The sequence below is a fragment of the Macaca nemestrina genome, chromosome 6, assembly GCF_043159975.1.
Source record: "Macaca nemestrina isolate mMacNem1 chromosome 6, mMacNem.hap1, whole genome shotgun sequence".
Classification (NCBI taxonomy): domain Eukaryota; kingdom Metazoa; phylum Chordata; class Mammalia; order Primates; family Cercopithecidae; genus Macaca; species Macaca nemestrina.
Genome location: NC_092130.1, coordinates 145,110,417 through 145,134,134, shown reverse-complemented (window position 1 = coordinate 145,134,134; position 23,718 = coordinate 145,110,417). Strand labels below are relative to the sequence as shown.

The 23,718-nt window shown below is 41.6% G+C and overlaps 1 protein-coding gene across 1 annotated transcript in view; it reads right to left on the bottom strand.

The window, feature by feature from the left end:
• Window positions 1–325: 325 nt before the first annotated feature.
• The window catches only part of LOC105473072 (UDP glycosyltransferase family 3 member A2), a 33,532-nt gene continuing 10,139 nt past the window's right edge, over window positions 326–23,718 (bottom strand). The window contains exons 3-7 of the mRNA XM_011726687.2: window positions 20,075–20,189; window positions 17,102–17,633; window positions 7,590–7,821; window positions 5,908–6,127; window positions 326–4,086 (exon numbers count right to left, since the gene is read on the bottom strand). Of these exons, the coding sequence (XP_011724989.2) occupies window positions 3,810–4,086; window positions 5,908–6,127; window positions 7,590–7,821; window positions 17,102–17,633; window positions 20,075–20,189 (1,376 nt within the window). The 3' untranslated portion in view covers window positions 326–3,809. The remainder of the gene's footprint in view (window positions 4,087–5,907; window positions 6,128–7,589; window positions 7,822–17,101; window positions 17,634–20,074; window positions 20,190–23,718) is intronic.

The following is a 23,718-nucleotide window of genomic DNA, read 5'->3' as shown; positions in this document are numbered from 1 at the left end:
TCAACTGATGAACTGTTGGATCAGCCACCCTGTACCTTATTCTGTTGCAGACCACAGTGGCCCTCTCATCCTGCCATGAAAAGGAACCAGAGGTGCCCTGTTTCAGCTTAATTGACCTAAGGTGGCAAAATGTCATGACCACAATTAGTAAAACCTTGGTGGGCTAACAATTTAACACACTACTTTCTTTTTTTCTTTTTCTTTTTTTTTTTTTAGACAGAGTCTAAAATCATGCCACTGCACCCAGGCTAGAGTGCAGTGGCATGATCTCAACTCACTGCAACCTCTGCCTCCTGGGTTGAGGCGATTCTCCTGCATAAGCCTCCCAAGTAGCTGGGATTACAGGCGCCCACCTGTATTTTTAGTAGAGATAGGGTTTCGCCATGTTGGCCAGGCTGGTTTTGAACTCCTGCCCTCTGGTGATCCACACACCTCAGCCTCCCAAAGCGCTGAGATTACAGGCATGAGCCACTGTGCCCGGTCTGACACACTACTTTTATTTGATTACACAAAAGATAAGTGTCCCAGTGGCAATGATGAAAACAAGGACTGCAATAATGCTAGCCCTTTCTGAAGGGACCTTATAAACAATAGTGTAGGGGTGAAACTGAGCTCATGCAACTATGACTTAGCTGCAAATGGCTGTGCCTCCATACCCATGAGTAGGCCACTGAACAATAAAACGGGATAAAGGGTGCTATGTACACCTGAGAGCTACATATTTCTTTATGGGCAGTCTGAAGGTGACCCAAGAATGGGATGAGCAATGTCTGTGCCTGGAAATCTAGTGGATGGTAGGGTCCTGCATGCTGGGGGTGCCCCTATATACAACTCCTGGGAATGAGATTCATCACTGGGCCAGCAGACTAAAGCTGTACACCTGGCCAACTAGAGGTATATCAGAAGGTATAAGTGACTCTGGGTTTACATTATGAGATCTATAATAGCATGCATAGGAGTCAGCACTCCTAAATAAATGATCATAAGCCTGTCCCTGACCATGGCAGATGTTGCTTCCTTTCCTGCCACTGCTTTGGTAGCCCAGCAGACATCCTTCAGCTCTCTTGGGAAGATTATTTTAGACAACAGAATCGCTCTAGACCACCTTTTAGCCCAACTGGGAAGAGTGTATGCAACTGCCAATAACTCCTGCTATACCTGGATAAACAACTCAGGTACTGCTGAAACGCAGACAGAGAAGATCTGATTGCAGACAGTGGGGCCACTGAAAGAATCTTCTCTGAGCCCTTTAGCAACTTCTAACCTCGATGCCAGGATCCCAGGCTAGGTTACTGCCCATGCAGGCCTGCTCATCCTCCTTGTGGTATAGTCCCCTCGGGCATGGTGAAAAGTATTGTAGCTACGGTTTGCAGGTCACAAGAATAATGCAGAATGTGCTGGATCAGCTACATCTGGATATAGGGAGGGTCTGGCTGAAACAGGCAGGGCTCTGTTCCAGTCCCCCCAAAACAGGAGGTCTTTCCGCACTGTAGCCCAGTATGTCATGCTGTCCCTGAGGTATAAAACCAGGGCGGGCTGCTTCCCTGTGTGCCTCAGCTGTGGTGCAAGTGGGGCACAGGCAGATGAGATGCTGTCCACCCTGGGGAAGTCCCTGAGCCTTGGGGGATCAGCTGGCAATGAATCCTGGACTTCTGTTGTCCCTTGCCGCCGATCTATAATAACAGGTGCACTTCATCTAACTCGTGTGTGGAGAGATGATCTGTCTCACTATACTCAGAAAAACTGGGAACCAGAACACAGAGAGCCTGCTTCACAAGCACAGTATTTACAGACTCATTAGTGCTCATAAAAGCTGGCAGCAGGATTTCGGGAGGGAGCTCCGCTGCAATCTGGAGTTTCACCTCTTGGGAAGTTATGGGTTCTGTGGGTGTTATGTGCTCTTCTTGTTTATCACACATGCAGCATTTCATTACATGCAGATTGTGGAGGCCCCAGAAGGGAAAAGTCCCCGTGGTGTGCTCCTTCCTCCATCCTGATACCAACCTACACATTTTCTAAACCTTAATGGCAGTCAAAAGGGAGGAGGTTAGCGAAGAGTGGGAAGGCTTCACATGGAAACAGTAAACATGAATGCTAAGATTAATTCTAGCACCTATTAGTAAGCTTAAAGCCTCCATTCTCCCATACATGTGGGGACATTTTCATATGGATACATACCTCCTACTCATTAGTACAAAATCCTTTGCACCAGCCAGTTACGGTGGCTCACGTCTGTAATCCCAGTACTTTGGGAGGTCGAGGCAAGCGGATCACCAGAGGTAGGAAGTTTGAGACCAGCCTGACCAACATGGAGAAACCCCGTCTCTACTAAAACCACAAAATTAGCTGGGGGTGATGGTGCATGCTTATAATCCCAGCTACTCGGGAGGCTGAGGCAGGAGAATAGCTTGAAACCCAGAGGCAGATGTTGCGGTGAGCCGAGATCATGCCTTTGCACTCTACTCCAGCCTGGACAAGAGCGAAACTCCATCTAAAAAAAAAAAAAAAATCCTTTGCACTGAGGACTTCAGAGCCACACTGGCTGAAAAGAGTCAATTTGCAAATCATATTTTCTACAGAACACTAAATAGGGTGTCTTTTACTCTTCTTATATTACTTAAGGTTTAGTGCCCATTGGTTTGTGGTAATGGTCCCTCAAAGAACAACACACAGTCCTGTCCTTGGAACCACAGCTACAGTTGCATTCCCCCTTCTCATCTACATGGACCTGGGGCTCCATGATTGAAATCATCTGCTCTGGCTGCCTACCTCGGCATCCCTATCACACTTAGAAAGTCATTGAAGCCAATTCAGTGATTCCGTAAGTCCAGCCAGAGACTGTAACCAGGAAACAGAAGTGTTTCTTTATCAGCCCGCCCATGATTGCTTGCTGCTTACTTGCATGAATATAGGTCAAGACTAAATAGCAAAACAATCTGGTTCAACAGGTCAAGCATTCTGGAGGATTTGGGGCCACTTTTCCCATTCTTCAGACCCTACAGGTTGGCTAACCCTCCACTCACTTCCCGCTGCCTTCATCCTGGCCAGTGCCAGTGCACAGACGTGCCTCATTCCCCGATAGCCTTGAGTAGCCAGATGACAGAATTCTGGGCAACTAGAACAGTAATCTCTTGGTCAAATGTTTAGTGAGGTCGCAAGGAGATAATTCTGTGAACTTTTACTTTTCAGGAAATCTGGAAACCTACAGTCTCCATGCCTGATCAGCAAAGGAGCTCTCTGTGGGCACCAGAGACAGGGACCCAATGTGGAGACCTGCAAGCGTGTGTCTGGCCCTGAACTCTCAAGCACAGGACAGGGTTCCTGAGCATTGAAGAGAATATGTGGGAGAACAGAACAGAAACGGAAAGAATAAGCGAGGTGTCTTTCTCGGTGTTATTCCGTGACAGATGGTGACTGAAAGAGGCTGAGAAGATCTGGACAGGGAGTCTGGAATGGTCAGGCTATGATTCAGAGAGGCGCATGAGAAGGAAGGTGGATTTTAAGGCTGGAAATCTGAGGGTCAGTGGTCCAAGTCACTTAGAGACAGAATCACAGCACAGCCCTTGCTGATGGCAAACAAAGGAGGACAAGAGGACTGAAAAGAATTCTGCTAACAGGCAGGAGCTAGTAAGGATGAGTTTGTAGCAAAATTAGCAAGTGGAGAGGATGATTTTTGGCGATTTTTCCTGTTCTTCAAGAAAACAGGAGATAACTAGGACTGGAGAACAGGGTTGCCAGAACTAGTGGGAAGCCCCCGAGAAATGGTGACATCACCCACCAAACAGACTCCGTCAAGGCCACATCTGGCCTTATGTCTCCTTCACCTTTCTAGCCCCACACAGCCACCAGACAGCTATACCCAGCAGCTTCCCACAAAGCCATAGAGTGCCCAGAGTGAGCCCCAGCAGAAACACAAAAACATCAAGCAGGTACTGCTCATGCCAGGGCTGCTGGAAGACATAGGGCTTGAGGTGAGTCGCCCCCCCTGTCTGGAGGATGTGGTCAATCCAGCCCACAAGCCGCTGTGTGGGGCTGAGCGGGTGGGAGCGCAGGATGATGCTGGCAGCCACTGCTGCAGACTTGTACCTGTGGAGAGAGACAGAGAGCAGGCATTACTAATGTGACCTCACAAGAGTTAGAATGTGTGATCCGTTCTATATGATGCACGAAAGACTAAGTTTCAAGGAAATTTTGTTGGCTTTGCCGTAATTTATCTGGGTCCCCTTGAAATTTAATCATGACACCTACATGCAAAGATCTATGCATAATGCTGAAAGTCTCAAACTTCAAAAAAGTGACTAAGTCCACAAAGACTAGTGCCTACTCCAAGGAGGTTTATGATGTACCCTAGGAAAATTATATATGATGTAATTTATATATATATACATGTAGCACCTCCATTGTGCCAGTCTCTAGATGGGGTGACAAATCTCACTGTAGGGAATGTCAGGCACAAGCTAAAGCCTACACATTCCTGCACCATCAGAACGTCATGTTGACCAGGGCTGACTTCCTGGGCTGCAGGCTGCATATTTGTACCACATACTTAGTAGCATCCTGTACTTGGTTTCACCATGTCGAAGTTCTCAAACTTTATAATAGGAGGCTCCACATTTTTATTTTACACCATGTCCTACAAATTGTGAAGCTGGCCCTAGTTATGTACAATGTCTGAGGACCATCCCAGCTCAGAATGGTCATTTTGGGTCTAGGTCATTGAAAAATCCAATGAAAGTTACAAACACATTTTTCAGAAAATGACCATTGGCAATACATGAAATTGCAAATATATACAACTGATCTGAAGTTAACCAACCCATGGAATTTAATGACTCTTCTAGGGCTAAGAACCACGAGCTATGTGGTTGTTTTAAGTCATCTAGCGAGAATTGCTGAGTGTCTCCTAATACATGTTAAGCCTTGAGGTCTGATTTTGGTTTGTGCCCTTGAAACTCCAATAAATTATTCAGTGCCTTTCACTTACTACATGAGGTGTATTTTTCTCTTCACATGAGATCACTGTGCTGGATATGTAGTTAGTTACCTTGGAGGTCACTGGGCCCCTTCTATTGCCTCACTTAACTAAAACTCATTAACCATTTACTTTGTGGCACACCATGTGCTAGGCACTAAGAAGACAGCAGAAAACAAGAGACACATGCTGCTGTCCTCATTAAGCTAACTCTCCAGTCTCTGGTTGGAAGGTGAGGGGGACAAATAATAAATGAAAACATAAGCCAGGCATGGTGGCTTATGTGATCCCAGCTACTCAGGAGGCTGAAGCGGGAGGATCATTTGAGCCCAGGAGTTTGAGACCAGCCTGGGCAACATAAAGAGACTCTGTAAATAAACACGTAAATAACCGAGGTAATTGCAGACCTTAAAAAGTGTTAAGAAGGAAATGATATAATGGGGGTGGGTGAGAGAAGAGGTTACTTAGGACTGTCGGAGGTGAACTCTAAGAAGAAATGGGTTGGAGATGAGACCGGAATGTGACGAAGGAGCCAGTATGTGAAGAGGCAGCACCACAAACAAAAGGCCAAGGGGGAGAAGAGTGTGGAGTATTTGGGGAACGGAAAGGCAATCTCCTGCCTCAATTGGAATCCCGCTGACCTGAATTCCAATTGACCTGAAATACAGCTCACGGAGACCCTGTGCACATAGTCCAGGTTCTCCAAAATGAAAAGGTAGGAAATGATTCTTAACATCTAACTTCAATGCTCTAGTCTTGCTCTCAGAGGACACAGGTCAGCTGTTGGCATCATGCACATATTATCCCATGTCCCAGAAAATACAGTTTTAATCTAAAGTAAAACAAAGCAAAACCAAGGAAACAGACTCCCACAGTACCCTTAGTGTTTTTGCCTTCGTTCATCATTACGACCACAACCCCAGAGAGCTGCATACCTCTTGTCTTCCATGATTTGTTTCATCTTAAGAGCCAATGTCTCTGCCTTGAGCTTCTTTAACTGAATAGAGACACCAAAGTTTTTGGCTTCTACTCGGACCATGTTTTCAGGCTGGTCTCCAAAGAGAGGGATCCCCACCATGGGCACACCATGCTGAATGGCCTCCATTATGCTATTCTGCCCGCCATGGGTGACAAACAGACGGATGCTGGGGTGAGCTGTTGTAAATAAGAAAGAGAGTGGGACACTTCAGGATGAAAAATTCAAGATATCAGGCAGAGATGAAGGGGATAAGAAAGTGCCAAGTGGATCTAGCGGTGTGTTGGAGACATTGTATCGAATGACTGTGCTTGGGACACATCCAAGGTTACAGTTCCAAGATACAAGATTCCAAGCATTGTTATCAAATGGAAACATCTTCCCTCAGCCAGAAACTCAGCTAAGGCTTAGAATTGAGTGACTTCTGTAGAGAAGAGTGTTAAGCAAGGGATCCATCTCTATCTGTCCATCCATTCTTCCTTCTCTCTGTCCTCCCTGTGCCTCTCTTTGCTTCTCTCATCTGTATTCTGTGTGTCTCTCTGTTTCTGCCTCCTCTGTCTGTCTATAATGAGCCCTCTTTTATCCACTGACAGCTAATTTCCCTTTTCTTGTATTTCTGACATATTTGTTGACAGCACAACTCATGTGTCACTCATAAAACTTGTATTGACTGTATGGTGTCCTCAATTATATGAGAAGCCCCTTGAAAGTAGACTGGATCTTTCACCTCTGTATTTCCAGTTCCTGTCTTTCCATGCCAGCATTACTTAGAGCTAACTAAAGTGATTGTTGATAATGACAAGCACATCTCAACCTGGGTCACTCAACTGCAATGTGCATCAGACTCCTTGTCTCTTCTTTGAAATGGGAGGCATATGCCCGGCCCCAGAATTTTAAAATATATATTTACAGAAGTAGGACCAGGAATCTACTTCTTAAATTGCCCAGATTCTTTTGAGCCATAATCTTGGTTATGAATCTCTGCTCTAGTCAGTGTCTATGGCAACACTTGGCATGGAGAAAACCTGTTGGGGGTGAGGGAGCTCTCTAGTCCCAGATGATTCAGTAGACCAAATCACGAACTGTGAAGTTGCTAAGCCTGGCACACAGGTATGTTGGCACATCCTAAAGACATCATTGGCATTAATCTTGTGATGGTAGAAATTGCTCAGACCCTTAGTAAATGAAGAGGATGTGTCCATATTTATGTGTGGATGTGTGTTTGTGTAAGTCCATGTGGCCAAACTGGTGCTCACAAAGTCACTAAAGCGAGTGGCAACTCTCCCAATCCCTGGTATATACATTCAGAGTTGATGGGTTGTCTCTAATTTTGTTTGGGTGACCTTGTCCAAGACCAAATGCAGTAGGGTTAAAGAGACTTGAGAGGAATATCACATAGGACTGCAGACAACAGGTCTGGGATAGAAAAGAATGAAGGAAAGATGGCTGCTTTGACATCTGATCCCATTGGAAGTATAGCCTTGTTTCCCAAGAACTCCAACTGGCTGCTACTTTTCTGTCCACTGAGCCTCACCTGTGCCATTCAACAGTGGGTACAAATGTCCAGCTAAAGGTCAGAGCCCAGATGAGCCCCAAAGACAGGTCAGTGGAAGGAGAAGAGCAGTCCTGGGCAGCCCTTACCCAGGAGGTCACTCTGAGGAAGCCAGTCCACAATTTTCACATTTGCAGCCAGCTGGACTTCTTTGGGCCAATGAGAACACTGGCACTTCCATATCACCCCTTGGGGTAGGTAGGCAAAGGCATTGTTCATCTCCTTGAAGATTTCCGGATTCTGACAGGTGTTCACCATGGAGCCCAAGGTCACGAGGACAAAACCAGAGTCCCCAAACTTGGCAATGAAGTTCTCCAAGTCCTAGAGAAAGATTACCAAGGTAAAGAGGTGACAAAATTATTGGTGAAAGCCTAGTTGACCAGAAAATGAAAGCCAGACTATTTAGTAACACAGTGCCCTGTCCTCACTGTCCCAAAGCTATTATTATAGCTCCTAGGATAGCGCAATACTAGCTGCACTGTGGTCACATCCTTTGTGTTGGTGAGAACATCTTTCTTCTTGAAGTCCTGACCCTACTATCAGGGCCTTTCTTGACCTTCCACCCATTATAGGCTCAGGGAGTCACAGGAGTTTTCCAAGGTCAGACTAGAGGTAATAGTATCTGGAAGAGTACTAGTAGGTGGCCAGGGTCCAACATGAGGAGTGGGATTTCTGGAGGCTGGAATGGAGAAGCTGGGAGAACACCTCCATTGCAGGCAGAAATGGTGGCAGAATAGGGTAAGGCTCCTCTCCATCTACACAAAATGTACCATTTTAGTGTGTTTTCCTCTAATGTTTTATGATAGTCTTGGTCACTGATCTTTTTGTACATACTTCATCCTCTACCTCAGTAGTTCACCCACAGGACTGCAGATTATAACCACAGAGAAAGATTTTTTAAAAGCAGCAATGCTATAGGGAGGTGGAGCCAGATGGCAGAAGAGAACCCTGAAGTGACTGTGCCCCCCCCAGGAATACCAAATTAACAGCTATCCACAAGAAAACACCTTCAAAAGAACAACAACAACAACAAAAATCAGGTGAGCAATCACCATTCCTGGTTTTAACATCATACCGAGGAAAGTGGCACTGAGAAGGTAGGAACGACAGTCTTCAATTACCATGTGGTGCAGAGAGAGAATCTGTGTGCTTAGGGGAGGCAGAGCACAGAGGCTATAGACTTTGCACTGGAAGTCAGTGCTCTGCAGTCACAGAGCAAAGCAACACAGGGAAGAATTCAGCTGGCACCCATGCAGGGAGCATTTAGACCAGCCCTTGCTAGAAGGGAATCATCCACCTCAGCAGTAGGGACCTGAGTGCTGGTTAGACCAACCACCGCAGGCTAAAGTGCTCTGGGGTTCTAAATAAACTTGAAAGGCAATCTAGGCCACAGGAACTAAAATTCCTGGAGTGCACATGACCTGGTGAGACATCAGCCAGGGCAGCCAAAGGAGTGCTTGTGTCGCCCCTCCCCCAACTCCAGGCAGGGCAGCCCACAGCTCCAGGAGAGACTCCTTCCTTGAGAAGAGGAGAGAGAAGAGTTAAAAAGTCTTTGTCTTGCAATTTGGGTACTAGTTTAGCTGCAGTAAAATTAAGCATCAAGGAGAATCCTAACATCTCCACATCTAGGCCTTAGCTCCTGGACAACATTGCTAGACATGCCCTGGGTCAGATGAGTACTTACTGCCCTGAAGGGAGAGACCTAAGCCTGGCAGGATTCACCACCTGCTAATTCAAAAGCCCTTGGGCCTAAAATAAACATCAGCAGTAGCCAGGCAGTACTTCTCACAGGCCTAGGGTGGGGTGGCCACAGGTGAGACTCCTGCTTTAGAAGGGAGGGAAGAGAGTAAGTAGATCCCTACAATTCCCAATTCCAGGACCCAGTTCCCAGACAGAATTCTTAGACCCAACCTGGGCCAGAAGGGAACCTGCTGCCCTAAAGGGAAAGGTATAGGCTTGGAAGAATTCACCACCTGTTGACTAAAGAGCTCTTGAGCCTTGAATAAACATCAGCAGTAACCAGGCAATAGTTATCATAGGTCTTGGACGAGGTTCAGTGCTGTGTTTGGTTTCAAGCATAATCCAGCACAATTTCAGTGGAGGTGGTCATGAGAGTGTTTGTGTCACCCCTCCCCCAACTCCAGGCAGCTTAGCACAGGGAGAGAGAGAACCTCTGTTGGTATATGGGAAAGTAAGAGAAGAGAATCAGAGACTCTGCCTGGTAATCCAAGGAATTCTCCTGGCTCTTACCTAAGACCACCAAGGTGGTATTTCTACAAGGCTGCAAGAGTCAGCATGTCTGGGCTTGGAGTGCCCCCTAATGCAGACACAGGTGCAGTGACCAAAGACTTAGATCACAACACTCAATTCCCTTTGAACACTTGGAAAGCTTTCTCAAGAAGGATAGGTACAAACAAGCTCAGACTGCAAAGATTAGAATAAATACTTAACTCTTCAATGCGCAGACATTGATGAACAAGTTACAAGCATCAAGACCATCCAGGAAAACATGTCTTCACCCAACGAACCAAATAAGGCACCAGCAACTAATCCTGGAGACACAGAAAAATGTGATCTTTCAGACAGGGAAATCAAAATAACCGTTTTGAGGAATCTCAGTGACATTCAAGATAACACAGAGAAGAAATTCAGAATCCTATCAGCTAAATTTAGCAAAGAGATTGAAAGAATTAAAAATAAAAAGGTAGAAATTCTGGAGTTGAAAATGCAATTGACATATTGAAGAATGCCTCAGAGTCTCTTAACAGAAGAACTGATCATGCAGAAGAAAGAATAAGGGAGCTTAGACAATATAATAAGATATAAATAGAAACAACAAAAACTTAGTGGACTGGGAGATAAAGTGTAGAATTTTTTTACTGTTCTTTTTTGCTTGTTTGTTTCTTTTTGCAATCAAAGTTAAGTTGTCATCAGTTTAAAATAATAGGTTATAAGATGTTACTTGCAAGCCTTGTAGTAACCTCAAATCACAAAACTTAAAACAGATACACAAAAAATAAAATTCAAGAAATTAAAACACACCACCAGAGAAAATAATTTTCACTAAAAGGAAGACAAGAAGAAAGGAAACAAGAAAGAGAAGATCACAAAACAACCAGAAAACAAATAACAAAATGGCAGGAGTAAGTCCTTACTTACAAATAATAACATTGAATGTAAACGGACTAAACTCTCCAATCAAAACAGAAAGAGTGACTGAATGGATAAAAAAAAAAGACTTAACATGTTGCCTCCAAGAAACACACTGCCTATGAAAACACAGACTGAAAATAAAGGATAGAAAAGATATTCCATGAAAGTGGAAACCAAGAAAAAAGAAGGAGTAGCTATACTTACATCAGATAAAAGAGATATCAAGATAAAACCATGAAAAGAGACAAAGAAGGATACTATATAATTTTATAAAGGTTGATTCAGCAAGCACATATAACAATTATAAATATATAGGCACTGGAGCCCTCAGACATATAAAGCAAACATTATTAGAGGTAAAGAGAGAGATAGACCCCAATACAATAATAGATGGAAAATGTAACACTTTCAGCATTGGACACAACATCCAGACAGAAAATCAACAAAGAAACATTGAACTTAATCTGCACTACAGATTAAGTGAACCTAATAATATTTGTAGAAATTTTCATCCAATGACTGCAAAAAAGACATTCTTCTCCTCAGCACATGGACCGTGTTTAAGTGTAGACCATACATTAGGCCATAAAACAACTTTTATGAAATTCAAAAAACTGAAATTATATCAACTACCTTCTTAGACCACAATGGAATAAAACTATAAGTCAATAACAAGAGGAACTCTGGATATTATACAAATGCATGGAATAAAACAATATGCCCCTGAATGACCAGTAGGTCAATGAAATAAGTAAGAAGGAAATTTAAAAATTTATTGAAACAAATGATAATGAAAACAAAACATACCAAAACCTATGAGATACAGTGAAAATAATACTAAGATGAAATTTTATAGTTATAAGTGCCTACATCAAAAGAGTGAGACTTCAAATAAACCATCTAAGGATGCATCTTAAAGAATTGAAAAATCAAGAACAAACCAAACCCAAAATTAGTAGAAGAAAGAAAGATTATAGCAGAAATAAATGAAATTTAAAATTAAAAAATAAAAGATCAATGAAATGAAAAGTTCGGTTTTGAAAAGATAAGAAAATAGACAACCCTTTAGCCAAACTAAGAAAAGAGAGAAAACCCAAATAAAATCAGAGCTAAAGAAAAGAGACATTACAACTGATGCTACAGAAATTCAAAGGATCATTGGAAACATCTATGAGCAACTACATGCCAATAAGGTGGAAAACCTGGAAGAAATGAATACATTCCTAAACACATAAAACTTACCAAGATTATTCCATGAAGAAATCCTGAACCTGAACAGACCAATAACAAGTAACGAGACTGAAGTTGTAATAAAAAGTCTCCTAGCAAAGAAAAGCCTAGGACCCAATGGCATCAATGCTGAATTTTACCAAACATTTAAAGAACTAATACCAATCCTACTCAAACTATTCTAAAAAACATAGAAGAGAAGTGAATAAAAGGCCTGTATTACCTTTACACCAAAACCAGACAAATACACATCGGAAAAAGGAAACTACAGGCTAATATCTCTGATGAACATTAAGGCAAAAATCCTTGACAAAATATAGCAAACCAAAATCAACAACACATTAAAAAGATCATTCATCATGACCAAGGGGGATTTATCCGAGGGATTCAAGGATTGTTCAACATATGCAAATCAATCAATGTGATTCATCATATCAACAGAATGAAGGAAAAAAAACATATGATCATATCAATTGATGCTGAAAAAGCATTCAATAAAATTCAAAGTCCCTTCATGATAAAAACGCTAAAAAAACTGAGTGTAGAAGAAACATACCTCAACACAATAAAAGCCATATATGACACACCCAAAGTTAGTATCACACTGAATGGGGAAAAACTGAACACCATTCCTCTAACATGACAAGGATGCCCACTTTTACCACTGTTATTCAACATAGTATTGGAAGTTCTAGCTAGAGCAATCAGAAAAGAGAAAGAAACAAAGGGCAGTTAAATTGGAAAGGGAGAAGTTAAATTATGCTAGTTTGCAAATTATATAATCTTATATTTGGAAAAACCTAAAGACTCTACCAAAATAACTATTAGAACTGATCCACAAATTCAGTAAAGTTGCAGGACACAAAATCAATATATGTAAATCAGTGGCATTTCTATATGCCAACAGTGAATAATCTGAAAAAGAAATCAAGAAAGTAATTTCATTTACAATGCCCACAAACAAAATAAAATACCTAGCAATGAAGTTAAACAAAGAAGTAAAAGATCTCTCCAGTGAAAACTATAAAGCATCAATGCAATTATTTGAAGAAGACATTTTAAAAACTGGAAAGCTATTCCACGTTAATGCACTGGAAGAATCAATATTGTTAAAATGTGCATACCACCCAAAGCAATCCACAGATTCAATTCAGTCTCTATAAAAATACCAATCACATCCTGCACAGAAGGAGGAAAAATAATCCTAAAATTTATATGGAACCACAAAAGACCCAGAATAGCCAGTGCCATCCCAAGCAAAAAGAACAAAACTGGAAGAATCACATTACCTGATTTCAAGCTATACTACAAGACTATAGTAACCAAAACTGTATGGTACTGGCATAAAAAAAGACACATAGACCAACAGAACAGAATAGACAACCCAGCAATAAATCCATACATCTGCGGTGAACTTATTTTTGACAAGGGTGCCAAGAACATAAGGACAGTCTCTTCAATGAATGGTGCTAAAAAAAAACTAGATATGAATATGCAGAAGAATAAAACTAGACCCCTATATCTCATCATATACAAAAATCAAATCAAAATGGAATAAAAGACTTAAATCTAACACTTTGGGAGGCCGAGGCAGGTGGATTGCCTGAGGTCAGGAGTTCGAGACCAGCCCGGCCAACTTGGTTAAACCCCGTCTCTACTGAAAATACAAAAAATTAGGTGGGCGCCTGTAATCCCAGCTGCTCGGGAGGCTGAGGCAGGTTAATCGCTTGAATCCAGGAGGCAGAGGTTGCAGTGAGCCAAGATCGCACCATTGCACTCCAGCCTGGGCAACACGAGCAAAACTCAGTCTCAAAAAAAAAAGAAAAGAAAAGAAAAGAAAAGAAAAGAAAAAGACTGAAATCTAAGACCTCAAGCTATTAAACTACTAAAAGAAAACATTGGGGAAATGCTCCAGGATGTTGATCTGGGCGCACTTCTTTTTCTTGAGTAATACAGGCAACCAAGGGGAAAATGGACAAATGAGATCACATCAAGTTAGAAGTCTTCTATACAACAAAGGAAACTATCAATAAAGCAAAGAGATAACCCATGGAATGGGAAAAAATATGTGCAAATTCTTCTTCTGACAAAGGATTAATAACCAGAATACATAAAAGCTCAAACAACTCTGTGAGAAAAAAAAAAAATCTAATAACCTGATTAAAAAATAAAAGATCTGAATGGACATTTTTCAAAAGACATACAAATGACAAACAGGCATATAAAAGGTTTGCTCAACATCACTGATTACCACAGAAATGCAAATCAAACTACAATGAGATATTATCTCACCCCAGTTAAAATGGCTTTCATCCAAAAGACAGGCAATAACAAGGATGTGGAGAAAGAAAACTTGCACACTGTTTGTGGGAATTTAAATCAGTACAACCACTATGGAAAGCAGTTTAGAGGTTCATCAGAAAACTAAAACTAGAACTGCCATATGATTCAGCAATCTCACTGCTAGGTATATACCCAAAAGAAAAGAAGTCACTATACTGAAGAGATACCTACACTTCCGTGTTTATTGCTGCACTATTCGCTGTAGCCAAGATACAGAATTAATCTAAATGTCCAACATCAGATGAATGGATAAAGAAAATATAGTATATGTACATAATGGAGAACTCATCAGCCACAAAAAGAAAGGGATCCTGTCATTTGCAACAATATGGATGAAACTAGAGTATGTTATGTTAAGTGAACTAAGCCGGACACAGAAAGACAAACTGCATGTTCTCACTCATTTGTGGGAGCTAAAAATTAAAGCAATTAAACTCATGGAGATAGAGAGTAGAATGACTGTTACCAGAGCCTGGGATGGGGAAGTGGTATAGTTAATGGTACAAAAATATAGTTAGAATGTATAAGGTCCAGTGTTTGATAGCACAACAGGGTGACTACAGTCAACAATAATTTATAGTACATTTTCAAGTATTTAAAAGAATATAATTGGGATGTTTGTAACATAAAGAAGTGATCAATGCCTTGATGTGGTGGATTTAAAAATAAATAAATAAAGCAGTAATGCTCTGTCCCAAAAGCAGGCCTGGGCAGCTTGTATCCTAAAGTCCCCCAGGCAGTTCTTAACAAAGTTAGTGTTGTGAAAGGAAAACAAATCTCAGGATCCCCAAATCTAAGCCAAAGAGAAAAGTCAAGCTGGGAACTGCATCGGGCAAAATTGCCTCCCATTCCGTTCCTAAATAGGATAGCCACAGCCACAAAGATTTAAAAAAAAAAAAAAGCTGCATACCCCCCTCACCATTTGCCCACAAGAAAATTCCTTGTGGACAAAGAGCAAACAGAACTCAAAAGCATCCGTCTGCTCGCCTGAGACAAATGTATTTTGGCTTGATTCCTCTGCCCTATTGTTTCACTAACCCAGACTAAGGTATAAGTGACTGTTTCTGTAAATTGTGCACTCAGTGAAAAGCTAATCAGAGACTCAAAAAAAATGCAATTGTTTGTCTCTTGTCTACCTATGACCTAGAATCCCCCTCTCCTGCTTTTCTGGACCAAACCAATGTTTACCTTAAACATATTGATTGGTGTCTCATGTCTCCCTAAAATGTATAAAACCAGCCTGTGCCCCAACCACCTTGGGCACATGTCGTCAGGACCTCCTGAAGCTGTCATGGATGCATCCTCAACCTCGGCAAATAAAGTTTCTAAATTGGTGAGACCAGTGTCATATATTTTGGGCTCACAGTATCCAATGTCTTAATTTTGTGTTTAGCACAATTTTGTCAATTCTTACTTTCAAATATTTCTTTGAACTCTGTCTGATTCTCTCTGCCCTACAAGTGTTCACTCCACCTCCCAACCCATCATTCTACTACGTGGTTCAGACTCTACTGGATTCCAGCCAGCATACCACTTACCATTCCTAAGGACTTCTTTAAAACAGCCTTGTCATCATTTTTATAATTACAAGGCAACATAAGACCATTATATAAAAATTGGAAAATGCAGAGAAGAAACATTATTTTTTTTTAGTATATGTTGTTTCACAGTCATTACAACCCTTATTCCCATTGTTATCCTCTTAACAATGTCCTCTCCCTACTCCATGGTGGAGGCCTGATCCACCCACCTGCTAGCTAAGGTTTCTGGTAAATCCCCACAGTTTTACTCATGCAATTGAATATTCTACTCCACTAGTGTAGCCAGCGCCACCCAGGGAACCCAGCCTTATTGCCATCTCAATTACATCTCCACATATTGGGACTCCTGCTCCCCAACCTGGGGTGCTTTCCCTCTCAGCTCCATTCCTAAAACTTCCTGCCAGCAATGCAAAGCCCATATCACCTATAGATCATTCCCCACCTCTTCCTGCTCACTCAATGCAAGTTAGAAGAGTGGACACTTGGGTGACTGGAAAGCTCAGGCCCTCAGGGCCTCTGAAATACATGGTGGTGGGAAGGTCACCTACATCACCTGAGCTTCTATCCTCCTCCGTTTATAAAAATGAAGATGATCACACCTCCATACAGATGGAAGGATATTAAATATGATGACTTCTATAAAATGGGAACCCAGTGCTCAGAGGCAACAGGCAACCAACTCATCCTAGCTCTCCTCCCTTTGAAAAATTTCTGTAGCAGAGGTTCTGAGTTGTGAAACTGTGCTGTGCATTCAAATCACCTGGGCAGCACTTGCAAATTACAGTAGCAGGGGTCCACCCCAGAGAAATCAAGTCAGAAGATCTGGGTGGAGGCAGGAGCCAGGGCTCTACAGGCAGGGAACACTAGAGATACCACCGGCAGTTCTTGCTGTTGGTCCCATACAGACCCACCCTGCTTACTCCAAATCCATAGGGTTGTCATTTCACTGTAAGTATCTTATCTCCTTAACAATTATTGCATGTAATGGGCACTAACTGCATGTTTATTGTACACATGATCATGCAAAATAAAAATGCAAACAAAAAATTGAAACTTTAATACATGGCTTATTTTATCAAGGCTAGGACTAGGGTGTGGCAAGAGAGGAGCCAGAGGAACCCATACAAAGATGCCCTTCATCTCAGGATGGTGCAAGGCCTAACATTATTACTTGCACAACCCTGAAACTCATCACTTCCTTTAAAAGCATGCCCTAGGTGCCTCCCTTGCCTATCCCTACTTCAGCCTCAGGATCCTACTGGCAGGTGGCAGCCATCAACTATGCACTGAAGGCCTCTGTGTGAATCCCAAACTGAATGCTGAGGGTCACTTACTTGTGGTACTGGTTTAATAGGTTTTTCCATCAAGCCTCCAACATAAACAGTGTTGGGAAGCAGAGGTCGAGCAAAATCAAAGGCAAAGTCAGAGTTAATGAACCACAACTCTGCTTTCAGTAGAAGATGAGACAGAACTGGCCTAGAGCCTTCTGGGAAATGCTCCTTGATGGCGTTGTCAAATGTAGACTGCATGTGCCATTGCCTCCTGCAGAAACTAAAGAACATCAGGAAATTCTTCACTCGGCCCCAGAAGTCCATGTGATCGGTCAGCAAGGAACGGAATACTGGAACATAAGACAAGGGGATTGGTAGCCCAAATTCCAAAGAGCCAAATGAGGTGGAAAGAATGGCCACAAATGGCTTACTGAGCTTCTCAGCAATCAAGAAAGGACAGTAGTCAAAAGTTTCAACTATCACCATGTCGAAGTTCTCATTCTTTAAGGAATCCATGATATCCTTTCTCCTTAAAAAATGATGGCACTGCAACGCCAAGTATTCTAGAACTTTTAATAAGTTTTCAAAATTTCCTCTGTAAGAAAAAAAAATAATAAATATTCATGGGAAGTGTTAAATTTACAGTACATAAAAGTATCTTGAGATACAAAGAAAATATCCCAGGGAAGCAACAACCTTTCTAGCAGTCACCCACAAATTCAACCAGTTTCCCACAGATGCCCTCTGCCATAATTATCCTGGCTTAAATGTTTCTACTCCCTAGAGTTACCCTTCTTCCTTCCCCTTTTCTACCCTTATCCAAACCCCAACCACCATCAATGCCGACTCAAGGTCCTTCTACTCTGGGAGCCATCTCTCAGAGCAGCAGATCTCAGAGTTCTGTCTCCTTGATAAATTAGGGGACACTCTATTTAGCCCTCATTTACACACAGAGTGTTTATGAGTGATTTTCTTATTTATCCAACCAAATTGTGTAAGTAACTTGACGAAAGAGTTTATCAATATTGATTATATGTGCTATGTTTTAGCACTGTGTGCTTACATACGAGAGATTGCCTCAGTCAAGTTACTCTTTGATTATATTACAACCGAATATCTCAGCTGAAAATGAGAATTCCACCTTTTTATCCCTAGGAGTTAAGCAATGGAAAAAAATAAAAACAAAAGGAACCTGGTTTTTGAAACACATTGCTTTTTTCTTTATTATTCTTTCTTTCTTTATTATTTACTTTTATTTATTTTCATTTTACATATTTTTATATATTTATTTACATATTTGTTTACTTATTTACATTATAATTTTTAATTATTTATTATTATTATTTCTTTCCACCTCAATGCAGGCTGGGGTATTCAGGTAAGATAATGTCAAAGCTTTACTGACATATGCAAAGGGACGATTCTTTTGTAACATATTCCCAATAATGCCTGCATAGAATATGATCCTATTTTACAGAATTTGGGGGAAATAGATGAGGATGCCTAGGCCAGCTGCAATAAGTGCAAGAGCTCTAGATATCAGAGACCTACTGGCTGTATGGAAGACTGAGAGAATCAATTCCCTGACACACCTGTAACCTGTACACCACCGTACCATTGCCCTCCAGTTAGAGAAGGTCCCTCACTAGTGATATGCAGACTGACTGAAGTCATCCTCTGTTGTATATTTTTAAAGATTCATATAATAAAGGAAAAGTTGCCAAACATTTTTGAAAATTTCAGTAATGAACTGGGTGCAGTGGCTCACGCCTGTATCCCAGCAGTTTGGGAGGTCGAGGAGGGTGGATCACCCAAGGTTAGGAGTTTGGGACCAGCCTGGTGAACATGGTGAAACCCCGTCACTACTAATAATACAAAACTTAGCTGGGCATGGTGGCACACTCCTGTAATCCCAGCTACTTGGGAGGCTGAGGCAGGAGAATCGCTTGAACCCTGGAGGCAGAGGTTGCAGTGAGCCGAGATCGTGCCATTGCACTCCAGCCAGGGCGACAAGAGCAAAACTCCACCTCAAAAAAAAAAAAAAGCCAGTCATGTAGTAAAAATTTTTAGACTGTAGTTCATTAATCGTATTTAAAATTAAGCTAATAAATTAAAATATTTTAAGAATGCACTCTTAACCATACCTGTCCTTTAAAATATTAAACTGGATAAGAAGAGACAAGGCATATGCTTAAAATATATGACTAACTCTGCAAGATGATATAGGCTAAGTGTCAAATGGGTGGATTAGATCAGACGTATAGAGGAGAGAATGTGGTGTTCCAGCTCGGGGGAGGAGGGAGGCTTTATGGAAGAAGTCGGATTTAAGCACTATGTTGACTATTGAGTAGAATTTTCAAGGAAAGAAGAGTAGGTAAGGCCACTGCGATTAACAAAGATAGACATGGATTTCTGTGTTTCCTCTTTTATGTCTGAGATCAAAAAGTTATGTGTTTCTTCCCATCCAGATTAAGCAAAAGGAGTCAGTTTCATGTTTCATTTGTACCAGGTTGATTGCTTTTTTAAAGAACTTTGCATGACTGTATGTTCAACTTCTACAAACCCAATGTTCATAAGCCTTCCCTTTATTTGTGAATATATGCGAGAAGAAGGGAAGACAGTAAGTGGGAAAAGGTGACTCTAATTTTCCCACCAACAATGAAAAGTGGAGGAGTCTATCCCAATTTCTGTGTTGGGGATATTACAGACAATGATTGTAGGTGAAGTGTTGCAAGGAAGTCCCAGAAGAAACAATTTCCCACTTTCTGCAGAAAAGCACTCATGCTTATAGTGTAAGAAAGACGGTATAAAGAAGAATGTCCAGGGACTTTACTGGATGATGTAGTATGTAGTACTCATCTACTCCCCTTATCATCTGCCTCTCCATCTATCAATCCATCCATCCATCCATTTGTCACTTTCTCTTATTAAAATAAAATCTCATTAAAATAAAATCCAAGTATCCATGCATCCATCCATTATTTGTATGACGAAAATAGTGACCCTTTGGTTCAAAGAATAAAAAAAAAAAATTACCTGCCACCTAAAGTTTCTTCCAGAAAGAAATCAAAACTCTTCTTAAATTCTCTTTGATGATCTTCAGGTGCAAGCCAACTGATAACTTGATATGATTTTTCCTCCTTTTTAAAATCTAAGAAAACAGCAACAGGTTTAAAAAAAGTAAAATATGCTGCACAAAAGAGTAACATTAGCATAACAATATAGAAACTTATTTCAAAAATTATGTATGTATTTGAATGATTGCTTCTTTAAGTATTTTTAATGTATGCATTTATTTATTTTTGAGACAGAGTCTTGCTCTGTCATCTAGGCTGGAGTGCAATAGCACAATCCTAGCTCATTGCAGTCTCAGCTCCCTTACAAACCACTGGGATTACAGGTGTGAGCTATTGGTATAATTTGTATTTAAATACAGTACACATTTGTTTGATTCCAGAGTCTCTGTTCTTTCCGTTTTACAAAAACAATCATCTTTATTATTTAAAGTGATACATGCAAATAATTTTTAAATTCAGTCAAAAAGTACTAAAAGACTTCATTAAAAGAGTAGTCCCCTACATCCCGACTTGCCAGTTTGGCCCCTTCTTCATTACCCACGTGTAATAAGAAGTCTGACTCCATTTTCACTGTTTGCCTCTTGATAAATGTCAAGCCCCATTTCCCCTTCCCAACCCCATGCTTCATCTGAGCAAACTGGTAAGAAAACCCACACATACCTTCTCTCTTATCCCTGGTAGGAGTTTCAATCCATGAAAGTCAGGACAATGAAGGGAAATCCTCAGCTCATCCTACCTCTCCTCACAGTAAAAACTCAAGCCAGTCATCCCTCCCTGCTCTCTAAAGCCATTTTTCAGATTTGCCTGACATCCTGTCCTGCTATTCTGAAAAAAAGAAAAAAAAAACCTCACCCTATGAGCCATAAACCTCTTATATCTTCTTAATACATGTGTGCCTTCATCACATCCAAATCAGATTTTGTGTGAGGATCGGGGTATATTAACACATAGTCCCACATATTAAGGTTCTCATACTCAACTTAATTGAAATGAAAGACTCTATCCAAGTATCTACTGGCAAATACTTTGCAGTCATAGACTTGGCTAGAATGTTCTCTTCCATGCTGATTTTTACAGGCTCTCAGCCACAGTGCATCTTTACCTTGGAAGAAACACAATGCATGGCTACCCACAGTGTACTTCAACAGCCCTACTACTGCCCACAATCTTTGCCAGCAAGAGCCACTGCTTCCAGCTTTCTCCAGGAGTACAGATATAACATTACACTGAGGGTGTCCTCCTCTGAGGAGATTCATTCACCACACTCATTTAAGACACAGAAACATTCAAAAAGGAGCTCATAAAGGGGATAAGCCATTGTCCCATGCAAAGTAGCAGACCCAGTCCCTCACTTAAACTCCAAAGGATCATTTGGTTAGTTGAAGGCCTCTCCATTCCCAATACTACTAAAAAAACAACTATTGAGCCTCTCTGTGCCCATAGTGTTACAAGCCCAACATCTTTTAGGCCTTTTTGCATTTTAAAGACAACATATTCCTTATTTATAAATTTTACTCAGGTCCATTCATGTTTATTACTTGAAAATCAGCCCACATTGCATAGGATCCCCTGTAACAGAAGGCTCCAGAATCTATCCAAGTTGCAGTACAGCAGGCTCTTTCATTAGTGCCCCCCAGAAACACCTGCAATGTAAAGGCGTTAGCATCCTCCTTTCATGCCTCCTGGAGTTCTTCTGAGCACCTATCATGGCCGTTTCAGTTTCCTATTGCTGCTTTAACAAACTACAATAAACTTAGTGGCTTAAAATGACACAAGGTATTATCCTATAGTTCTGGAGATCAGAAGTCCAAAATGGATCTCATTAAAATAAAATCAAGGTGTGGGTGAGCTGCTTTTCTTCTGAAGGCTCTAGGGAACAATCCTTTTTCTTGCCCTTTCCAGCTTCTGAAGGCTACCCGCATCCCTGGCTCATGGCCCCCTTCCAACAGGCAATCACATCGCTCTAGTTTCTTCTTCCATCATTAATTCTTTAACTCTCCTACGATCTTCTCTCCTTTATAACAGGGGTGTCCAATCTTTTGGCTTCCCTGGGCCACACTGGAAGAAGAAGAATTGTCTTGGGCCACACACAAAATACACTAATACTAACGATAGCTAATGAGCTAACAAAAAATTGCAAAAACAATCTCATAATGTTTTAAGAAAGTTTATGAATTTGTGTTGGGCCACATTCAGAGCTGTCCTAGGCCACATGCAGCTGGTGGGCCACCAGTTGGACAAATTTGCCTTATAAGAACTCTTGTAATTACATTGAACTCAGCTGGGTAATCCATGATAATCTCCCTGTCTCAAAATCCTTATATTAATCATATCTGCAAAGATCCTTTTGCCATGTAAAATAGCACACTCATAATTATAGGAATTTGAACACATATATCTTTGTGGGGCGGGGGGAGTAGCATTATTTGCCCACCGCAGTGTGTTCTCTAGATCCCAGACATTCATATACATCCCTCATGGAATGAAAATGTATTCATCCTGTCCCAACATCCACCAAAGTCTCAAACAATTATATCATCAATTCAAAGTGAAAAACCTCATCTAAAGCTCATCAGCTCAAAATTCCCAAATCACATCATCCAAATAATCTACAGCAAGCGTGGGTGAGAGTCTGGGTGTAATCCATTCAGTGAAACATTGCTCTCCTTCTGTGGTTCTATGAAACTAGGAAAAAAATGACCTGCTTCCCAAAACCAAGAGTGGGACAGGCATAGGATACCAGTTATAGACATTATTCTAATGGGGGCAAAAAGGAAGTAAAAAAAAAAAAAAATGAGGTGCCAGTCCCAAGACATCTAACTACAACTGGGCAAACAAGATTAGGTTTTAAGGACTGGGAATAATCCTGTGGTTTGGCTCAGCCTTCTGGGCTAGAAGCTCTGCCATCTGGGCTCATTGCTTCACCTTCAGAGTTATCCTCTGTTTTTCATGAAGCATTGCATGCGGTTACAGCTGAGTAGTTTGTCAGTTTAATTCCTACTTGCAGAATTTGGGGAGCTCAACAGCCCTCCTTCCTGTCATATTCTCCTCATACCTTTGAATCCAAATTGGCAGTGCTTCTGAAGGTATAAAATTCTTGGGTACTGGGGGGCTGAGGCAGGAGAATTGCTTAAACCCGGGAGGCGGAGCTTGCAGTGAGCTAAGATCACGCCGTGACACTCCAGCCGGGGCAACAACAGCGAGACTTAGTATCAAAAAAAAAATATTCTTGGGTACCTTGTGACCCTCCTGGGTGTGTCTTAGGAATTCACTCCGCTAGACAAGAAGCTGCTCCACAGACTTGTTTTGTTTTGTTTTGTTTTTGTTTTTGTTTTTTAGACAGAGTCTCGTTCTGTCACCCAGGCTGGAGTGCAGTGGCACAATCTCGGCTCACTGCAACCTCTGCCTCCCAGGTTCAAATAATTCACGTGCCTCGGCCCTCTTTGTAGCTGGGAATACAGGCACGAGCCACCATGCCTGGTTGATTTTTGTATTTTAGTAGAGACAGGGTTGCACCATGTTGGCCAGGTTGGTCTGGAACTCCTGACCTCAGGTGATCCGCCTGACCTCCCAATGTGCTGGGATTATAGGTATGAGTCACCA